The 10179-nt window shown below is 40.1% G+C and overlaps 1 protein-coding gene across 1 annotated transcript in view; it reads left to right on the forward strand.

Annotated features, from left to right (window-relative positions):
• The window catches only part of MOCOS (molybdenum cofactor sulfurase), a 232172-nt gene extending 229270 nt beyond the window's left edge, over positions 1–2902 (forward strand). Inside the window, exon 15 of the mRNA XM_082015564.1 lies at positions 1609–2902. Within this exon, the coding sequence (XP_081871690.1) occupies positions 1609–1755 (147 nt within the window). The 3' untranslated portion in view covers positions 1756–2902. The remainder of the gene's footprint in view (positions 1–1608) is intronic.
• The last annotated feature ends 7277 nt before the right edge of the window (positions 2903–10179 follow it).

Below are 10179 nucleotides of genomic sequence, written 5' to 3' on the forward strand. Positions count from 1 at the left end.
GCAGGAGTAGCCAAAAGAACTCTGCTTGGGAGCTGGTTTTCTTCTTAATGTTTAGGATTACAAATGAAACAGAAAGATCCAAATTCAGTGTCTGAGGCCGTGTTTGGATAGATGTCTGCTTTACAGCATCTCTCTTACTTGGGAGTAGGTCTCAGCCTCACCTCTCGCTAATTCTTCAAAGACTAAAACCCGTTCCATGTTACCTCATGACCGTATCTTTAATTATACTGTGCGAGAACAGGAGAAAACATACTGCCTTCATATTTAGTCTGTCAAATATGCTCCCTTAAATTCAGCTATTTTTTTAATTTATTGCAATTCCTTTTGCCTAGTATATTTTTCTAAACCCGCTGTAAATGTAATTCCAGGATCATCGATCTGAACAATGGCAGTAAATGTAATCAGGAAATGGAGAAGGAGAATAGAGTTTTGGGTTTAAAATTTATTTTTTCAGAAATACCAAATTAATTTCAGTTGCTTATATACTTACTTTACATTTTAGAGTGACTGGTGCATTTTGGCTCTAGCCTACCAAAACAAAATGCTTTTTATTGAAACCTGTAAAAAAATCAAGAAAATTAGTATTGAGCTTCCAAGGTCCTCAGTTCGAAGAACAAAGACATTCTGAAATCTACAAATCAGTTATCAATTTAATATGGTCTTCAGCAGGCCTTTATTTCTTACTTTCTGTATTTGTTCAATTAACTATTATCTAGTTGTTTGGAAAATACTATCATGAGATTGCAAGTCGGTTTTTGTGCATTTCTAAACTCTCTACTGTTGGAAAACAAAACCGCAAAACCACACCAGTCTCTTACTGTGACATTTCCAGATCCCACCCAGCTGTTCACAGCTAGAACTGTAACGTTCAACGTGCTTAAGATTAAGACCACACGTAAGAGTGCAGGCAGATCAGGTTTCCAGTGCCTGTGAGGTTTGTGTGGTCAGTGCGTGAAGTGGTTGTTCTGTTCATCTTTTCTTTATTGTTCAGCATCACAAGGACACATATCTAAGTATTTCTAATATTTATGTAGGATGGCTTCGCAGGTAATGACAGATAACAAGTGCTAGTCCTAATAAACTTTCTGAACGTTTTCTGTGAATATACTAAAATATTCCTAAAAACAAATTAAGGAAAGTGGACAAAGGCTAGACAGAACAAAGTTCTCTTAACAAAGCGAACAATTTGTGGTAGAAGATGCAAGACTTTTCCTCACTGTTTGAACATACATGCATTCTTGTGCTGTCTAGCCTTTAGTTGTGATAATGCATTAACCGTATTTGTCAAGAAGCCAGAACAGTCGCTAAATGACAAGACTGTGAGGGAGTGTAAATTACAGATATGATACGGTGGAACTCGTGATGAAATACTGTGTTATTTATCCACTTACTTAAGGTATTCTTCTTGAATAGCATGGAGTTAGCTTTTGTTTACCAGTCTATTATAGTTAATTAGTTAAAAATGTTCTTAATTACATGGAGATAGTACATACCTCCTTATTCTTAAAGCAATATTGTTTTTCTAAACATACCTGGGTTATGAGATTCTCTATAGATCTGATTACTTTAACATGAGTTGCATCTCAATAAATATTTTGCTTTTTTCAGACAAACTTTGGCATATATCTGATGAACCAGCCCTTGCGCTCAACCTTTCCAGATATTTTATCAGTTGGGTCTCAAGTACTTCCAGTGCTGAAGGAGAACACAGAAATTCAGCCCCCGACACCCAGCGAAGAAAAATGTTCGGGATAGATTCTCTGGTGGAGACGAGATTTGTATGCAACTCCAGGGAAAAGTCACTAGTCAGTTATTAAAAAAAAAAAAAAAAGCTTCCACTCATTTGCTTCTGGTTTAAGTCTTTTAATTTTCTGTTTGCTGTAAATGTTATCAGATGGCAGAACCCTTGATAATTACAGCTCACCTACATGTTTTTGCTTGTGATTAGGTTACAGCAACCATAACTCTATTTTGCTCAATTGCTTCAGGATGCAACAGGTTTGATCAAGTTTTACCGGTGGATGACTCCCAAAACAAGCCCAATGTCGTTGTCAGAAACCCACATCTCAATGAAGGAAAGTAAACACAACAATACACTACTTCCTTATGTTGCTTCGTTAAAACCACAATTGGGAGAGAGGATGCAGGACATATTTTAGAAACAATGTGGGTGGGAAGGGAACAGTGGGAGAGTGGCATGAGAGTAGCAGTCCATTCAGCTTTCCAAAAATGAAACTGAAGGTGATGTGTAGACAGTCCGAAAGCACCGGAGGAGAGGGAACTGTTATTGGGAAATCTGTGCCTCCTTCTTCAGAAGTGGTGTGTGAGGATGCCAAAAAGACACAAAGATCAATGAAGGTTCAGTACGCTGTTTGCAAAACACATTTCCTGTGAAGCCATTTCATCCATTTGTTCCCGACTTCTTTCTCTCGTTCCTATTTGCTACTTTTCCATCTGATTTATTTTATGTGATGACTTCCCACACACTTGTTTCCTTACGTATTTGTGGATGTTGACATGTTTTTCTAATCGGAGATTTTTCAACTAATACAGTCATGTTTTCTATACAAATTTGGTTTATCCTCAGCGGTCTCTAATGGCCACTGCAGTGAATTCTTGAAAGTTTGGATGCTTCTCCATTCCAAACAGGTCAAAGTATTCTTTTTTTTTTTTTTTTAATCTTTGTGCGTTCGAAAATGTCCTTTTTAGAAGGCTTTTGAGTTCTTTACTCTCCTAAATGTGTCTCAAGCTTTCTGATTTCTGAGAGCAAATGTCTGAAATCTAGGACTTAGTCTGAAATGTCAATTACTGTGAAAATTTAAAAAATAAATAAAGGGAACCACACAGCAAAAAAAACCCATGGAAAGTCAAGGTAATGCAAGACTGAACACATTGAGGCCAGGTGTTTTATGACCCCAAACATGTGTCCAGCCAGCCACAGGGCAATTTCATGCTTCCAGGAAGTCCTTCTGGAAGAGAAAATTCTCCTAGACTGGCAGCTTTATTGCCAGTGAAATTCTGACCCGGTTAAAAGACCGTCAGAACTCTAATCCAGCATGATTTAGGTCTTCCTTGGGGCGATTTTGGCTCAAACTGTGTGAAAGTGCTTCTGGCTGAAGCAATCCTTGAGTTGTTTGAATATATCCCTGGAGGGGAGCAGGCAGCTTTGTGAAAAGAATTGGTCAAAAAGTCATTCTGAAAGGGGAGCGACTACTGCAGAGTGGTGTACAATGGGAAAAGGGAAGCGCATCGCCCAGTGTGTGAATCAGAATTCAAAGATGACCTTTTTTTCTTTCTCTTTTTTTTTAACTGGTTTCTTTCTTTTTTTTTTTTTTTTTTTGTTCTTTTGAAGAACTGGTTTTACTCACTTCAGCTGCAACAGACTCTTATTAATGTCTCTCAGCAGAGCTTTGTAATGGAAATTAGAAGAGACATTATCTGTTTCTTACAACCTGCCATAAAACACATGGAAAGAGAGAGGTGTTTCATATGTATGTAAACTGAGGATCAGTTTTGAGAGTTGTAGCTTCCACTTCAGAGCCCAAGCTCTGCTCCTTGATATCTGCTTTGAAAAGCAAGGGTTTTATCTGCCTAATAGTCAATCACCTGATGTTGTAATGAGCAGGCTTTTTGGAACCTTGAAAAGCAGTTTCCTGGTATGTGAATCTCTTAACTGTCTTACTCTTTCCCTTTCTGTTATGCAGAACATTGTTCTGTTGGATAGAAAGCCAGCACAGCTCTGGCAAATTGAATATGAAGAGACCTGCTGTATGCTGACCTTCAGGTGATCTAAGGTGTTTTGCTCTGTCCTCTTCACCTCACCAGTATGTTATTTGTTTAAAATGGCACAGCAGTTAGAAAAGGAAATTGAAAGCAAACCTCAGCAAGCTCTGTTTCACTTGTTATTGGATTTGCTACAAAATAAGGCACTTTGGTACACCGTGGCTTGACAAATACTGTTTGTGAATAGCCTTAATGCAATGTATGATAACTAAGGATGAGAAGATTTGAACTTTAAAAATGTCATGCTTGGTCATTTTGACCTATTATTTACAAGCAATTACACTTTCTCTCTGCTGTGGCTTAGTAATATTAGATCAAGAATAATTTTGTCATTTTACAGGGGGAAAGAGATTTTCTCTGATGTATGAACATACTCATTAGTATATTCCGTGCATTTCCCAGAAGGAACATCTTTGTGCTACAGTGATAGGAAATGTCACAATGCTTCAGATTGATGGAAGAGGCATAAGGAATCTTTCATCTCAACAAAGGATAATATTTCCCTTCTAGTAAGTGGAGTGTTCCCACCAGTATTGGTATGTCTTCTCATCAATGAAGATAAATTCTTCTTTGTGCCCATACTCTGTAGAAAATCTTGAAGTAGGAGGAGTCGCTTTTAATTTACATGTGCTGTAAGTTTATAGAAAGAACTTCCCTCCCATAATGTGAAAAAAAAATCAAAGAAAGGAGAAACTTAGCATAATGCAAACCCAGTCACTGCAGGAATGAAAAGGGCATAAACACTTCAAAACACTTTATATATTACGTAGAAAGATTATATGTTCTATAAGAGGTGACTTCTCAATCTTCAGGGTATATGGAAAAAAGACAATTTCATATGAATGCAGACTTTTTCATCTAAGTATTCCCATTGCTGCAAAATTAAATCTTTGGACTAATTGCAGATATATGTTTACCTTATATGGATAAGAAATGTACTTAATACAGTACTTCCAGAGTGCTGTATGTAGAAAGTCCTCTATATATTTGAAAACTAAGTCCACATTTCCTTACAGTGAATTATTCAGACACAATCAATTTTCTGTGGGACTTAGGTCCTTCTCAAATCTCAAGGCAAAAATGGTGGTTATTAAAGGCTCTAATAATAGGTAGGAGGCTGAAATCACAGAACAGAAATCAGCATTTTTAGGAGAAGCCTCTGAACTCTATTCTTTGATATGACTAAGACATTTCAGGTACAGTTTATGATCTATATACTTTCAATGGCGCCCTTCAAAATATGGTCAAAATTTTAGGCTACCCTTCTATCAAAATTTTACAGAAATCAAAAGGAAGGACTGCATAAAAACATGATTGTTGTTCATAAATTGTAGAGATTATGCTGTGCATTTCTTCTTCAGTCTGGTTTTTAAATTTCTTGGAAATGAAACCAATAAAATATATATTGTGCTTGACATGTCTACTGGTGGTGGTTGCATTCTTGAACTTCAAGGTCATGAGATGCTAAGTTGTGCTTGGAGGCATTGCCGGGCTCATGGGGTGAGTATGTGGCTCAGGACTGAAAGGATGTCTCATCGCTGCTGGGATTCACAGGTGGGGTGTTCCTCCACCTATTGTGCTGACGGCTTCCCACTGTCTAGTCAGCATGCCAGTCAGTTGCACACTCAGCTCAAGCCCTGCACAAAATGCACTAATAAATCACTGGTTTCCTTTAAAATATGTCCAGAGGCAGTCCTGCTGGAGCCATCCCTGTTATCCAGAGGTTGGAGCTCTCACTGAGGGTGTTGGAGAAGAGAAGATTCATTTCCCTCTCCTTTGCCTGGAGGGATCCAACACGGTCTTTCTCCACTGCCTAACCCATCAGTCAGTAGGCGAGACTGGGGACTTAACAGGACTGGGTGTGTGTGAGAATCACAGGGAAGGCTTGTCCCTCCCTTCTCATGAGGTTTACATGGAAATGATCTCTGATTCACTGGGCCGGAGAGAGAGGGACATGGGCACAGTGAGGCAGGATCCACGCGTGACTCCAAGCTACTCGTTTTGGATTCATGGAGGGTGGGAGGCGAAGAAGAGCATGACTCTGTAACCCAACAAGTAGGTCCCTGCTATGGAGGTGACAGATGTGGGTACGTCGCTGTCTCTCTGATTATATAGATGTCGTGAGGCAGCTACTTGGACAAAAACATAGACACAACCCCCAGAGAAAGGAGGAGAAGGCAGAGAGCTTCTCCTCTCCGCTGGGCATGTGAGACAGTGGGTTACAGAGGCTTGTCTCCTTCCTCCAGCCACCAATGTTTAAGTACAAGGTGGAACTTCAGCAAGAATAGAGGAGAACGCCCCAAGAGTGTTTTGGAATAGGTCATTAGGGGAGACATGAGTTTGAGTCCGCAAAAGCAGAAATGGAAATGAACCCACGTTTCTCACTTCTTGCTAGATGCACCAGCTGCAGGGCCAGAGTGAAAAGGAAAAAATGTGGCCGGGAAAGACAAGTGGCATCTACTACAGTCAAAGTTTAAAAGAAAAAGTAGTGATACACATGCCTTTGCCACACGATTTGTAATTTTTTTAGGAAAGAAAGGATGTAGTTATCCTTAGGCCCATAAATCGCATTCAGAGAACCCAGAGCAAGTCATGGACAGAGAGGTGCCTCTTAAGCGAGGTGCCTCTTAAGCAAGGTGCCATTTAAGAGGCTTCTCTTTCCTCCCTTTCATGTCAGCTAGTTTACTTTGCTGCTCACTCGTGTGATGGCAGCAGTGGGTCCCTTCCAGTGGAAAAGAAAATGGGCAGGTGCTCTGCATAAGGAGCGAAGTGACTCAGGACTGCGGGCTGGGAGAGATGTTAGGGAGGTTTGACATGGGGCATCCTTGAGCATCACTGCCACGGGCAGAGGTACATCAGTAACCTCTGTGTAATAATCCCAGAAATATGGGTCACAAGAACAAGTTAGTCATTTTTCTGCCAGTGCTGTGAAGTCATCCTGGAAGGGTGATACTCAAGAATTGTGCTGTTGGGGAACAGACAGAAGCAAAGGCAGGGTGCAGAAAGGGGACAAACAAAAAAAATGTGTGTTGTAGAACCGGCCACGGAAAATTGCTGAGAAGTTTCTCAAATACCTATCAAGTAAGACAAAATGTGAGAAATCAGGGGATTTAGTACAGCACTGTCATGGCAAATTTGAAATGACATTGACCTCAAATGAAAAGCCTCTTGCCTTGCATGGCTCAGGCATAGCCTCTAATTAGGTGCATTTCTGTGTTAAACCCAGTTTCTTCTGTGAGCTGATCGACTCCAGACTTGCCACCAAAACTTGTCAACACACTGCAAATCTGGACATCAACATCAGCTTCTCCCAGACAACCAGTATATTCCATCTTTGAGCCCATCTCATGCTTTTTGCTGTTTTTCAGAGGTAAGTGTCCCATCTGGATTAAAGTACTCTGACCAAGATTGTTAATGCAGAGATGGTTCCTCAGCCCAGAAGTGAAATCAGCTTTTGGTTTCTGAAAGGGCTGTGTTTTCCACCAGGCTGTGTTTGAAAAGCCAGCCATGATCTAATGTCAAGTCTGTTGTTCTCTGGTACTTACAACAGCTAAATCAGATAAAGCTGTTGAAAAGTTTGTGAGTTGTTATTTCCCAAACCAAATCAGAAGTAGAAGACTGCAGAAGGTCCTGCACTGCTGAACCCATCTCCTCACTTCTACAAATGGAGAAGAGCCTCTGAGGTATCCATCGTTCATGCATGTAATTCCCAGTGAGTCATGTGTTAGATAGTTGTAATTCCACTGGTTTAGCCAAATGCTTTGGGCTGCTGTTTATCCTCAGAGACTTTGTATTAACTGTCATATTCAAAAAGTTTCTTCCAGCAAACCCTTCAATACTGAAATGAAATTGAATTTGTCTTACGTCTTTATTCTGTTTTAAGGAACAAGAATGCAAGATTTCTCTGTTTGACTTGCTACCCAAAGCTCAGTGTAAAGATTTAATACACTTGAAAAGAGAAGATTCTTGTCTGAGTTGCTTCATCTGTCAGTCATACTTGTAAAAAGCTACAGGGTTCCTCGGTAATGTCTAGTCAATTAGGGAAAAAGACCTAAGCTACAGGAGCTGGGCGCAGCTTGCAGAAGCTCTTTGTCTAGGAGAGTTTGCATCTACTCACATATATATATATTCAAGCACAAGAAGTATAAATAGTCTAAAATATTTTATTTTTAGTGTTGGAAAATCCTCAGAAAAAAGCATGCACCGTGTTTCTGAGGGAGCATGGGATGTGGCACCCCGTCTTTTGTATCAGACCCACAGCCGTATCCCTGACAACCAAACATCTGCCGTCCCTGCAAACAGAATGAGTCCTCAGACATGTAAAAGTGCAGGGTAAAGTTTCGTAATGCAGGATAGCTTTATAGCCTCTGTCCCAGGAGCCAGAACCAGGGGCCCGTGTCCCTCTCCAGCCACTGCGTGACCTGGCTCCACTGTGCCCCGCTCAAAAAAAAACCCAAGAAAGTTTGAAAACTGCCATTGCTGGCCTGTGCTGTTGCACCCAAGTTGTATATTGCGGCCAGAGACTCTTGGAACAATTAAAAGCCAACAGACGTTGCTAATTTAGCTTGCTAACCTTGGAGGACTTTTGATGAACTAGTTGTGCATGGTTTTATCTGAAGGAGGTACTTCGTCAAGTTCTCGTGCTGTTTTATGTTGCCTCATACTGGCATCATGGAGTCCTTCGGTACTCATTCAATCTCCCATGCCTCTCCCGTGGGCATTGTAATTTGGAGCTATTTATGGGCAAAGTGAAGAATATGTCGAGGAAGAGAGAATGTGACGTTTCATTGAGTAGGTAACCTGAAACAATTGGTTAAATTAGTCAAGGAAGATTGAGAGCTGTGTGTATCAGAGGCATGCATGAAACGTTACGAAAAATGCAAGTGGATTCCTACCAGACCTTTTTTCCACATGTAAAACCAATACAAGCTAGCTATCATGTATTTAAGAAGCTAAGTAATCATGTATTTAAGAAGGTATATAAGATCTAAATGAGATTGTCAGGTATTGCAATTAGCATATTTATCTGCACTTACATTAAATAAATATTCTGCTTCAAATAAGAGCATTTGGATCGGGAGCGTCATTCTACCCCTTTGTCCATCAGCCCCAAAATACTGCTGGGCAAAATATTTTTAAAAATTGTAATTGCCACCTTGTTAGATGAATTTAGCTTGGAAAAAAGCCTAAACAAGACAAAACTTTCTGAGTTGAAAGATTACGAGTTAGCCATGTAGTGATATTACGGGATTCGTCATTTGGAAAAATGGCCATGACACTTGTCAAAGAGAAGAAAATCCAGAGTAATACAGCAGTTAGAGTGGAGGCGTGGAGGCATAGAGTCAGGCATCACGTTATGTGTGGAGAGCAATGCTTGCTGGAAGACAATTCCCTTAACGTCTGCACACGTATTTCTCAGAAACTGCCCTTATTGGGAAATTTGCTTAAGTATGTGTTGTTATTTTTCTGAAGTCTCTGCTGATAAGCTTTATGCCACAAGGAACAGGTAGAGATTGAGAGGCAAAGTGGTATCAGATGGCAATTGCCACAACACAGTGAAATAGTGGAAATTTTTTAAATGAAATAATGGAATACTTTTGTTGTCTACAGCATTCTCTACAGGCAAAAGAAATCAACATTCAGTTTGATTTGATAGAAAGAATATGAAAATAAAAACAAAAGTGAATCATGAAACTAAATGAAATTATCTAAGCCTTCTAGAATGCATTAATATAAATAAAAGTGATTTCTAGGTTTGTGAAGCTCCATACCATGGTTCATCCTATCAATTCTTGTTATTGCAGCCCACTAACTGCCAGATCCTAGACAGAAGTCACTGAAATCATGTTGTTCAGCTTATTCTTGAAAAGGAGACTCATGCTGGTTATGACATGGTAATAAAGCTACTAATCATAGTAGTTACATGACAAAGTAAACCTTAAAATCATGGACCTTAGAATCATAACTGGATGCAGAATTGGGGGGGGGGGCCTCACGAAGGGACACACTTTTTCTCAGAAAGAGGAAATTTCTGACCTTAATCTTGCAATGAAAAGCTGAAAAACCTTCCAGCTGTAGCAAGACTTACCGGATCAAAAACATCATGACTTTTGACCTTTTGATGCTGGCATTATTTTGAGATACACTTAGCCTTTCTTAACTTGGATTTTCTGTGGAAGCAATAACTGCAGCTGTCAGAAGGAGGATGTGTGATCATGAATGGCAGAGGAGATGAAACCTCTTAAGAGGCTGTCGGTAGAACAAGGGACTGTGACTCCCTGGTGCCTTTAGGGCAATAGGAACCATGAGCCCAGGAATCCAGCTGGAAACGCAGCTACAAATCCATGAAGGGACTTGGGAAATGCTGACTTACGAGTGAGCTCTCCCCCTGCAACT

Source organism: Phaethon aethereus (genome assembly GCF_964289735.1).
Source record: "Phaethon aethereus genome assembly, chromosome: 2".
NCBI classification, from domain to species: domain Eukaryota; kingdom Metazoa; phylum Chordata; class Aves; order Phaethontiformes; family Phaethontidae; genus Phaethon; species Phaethon aethereus.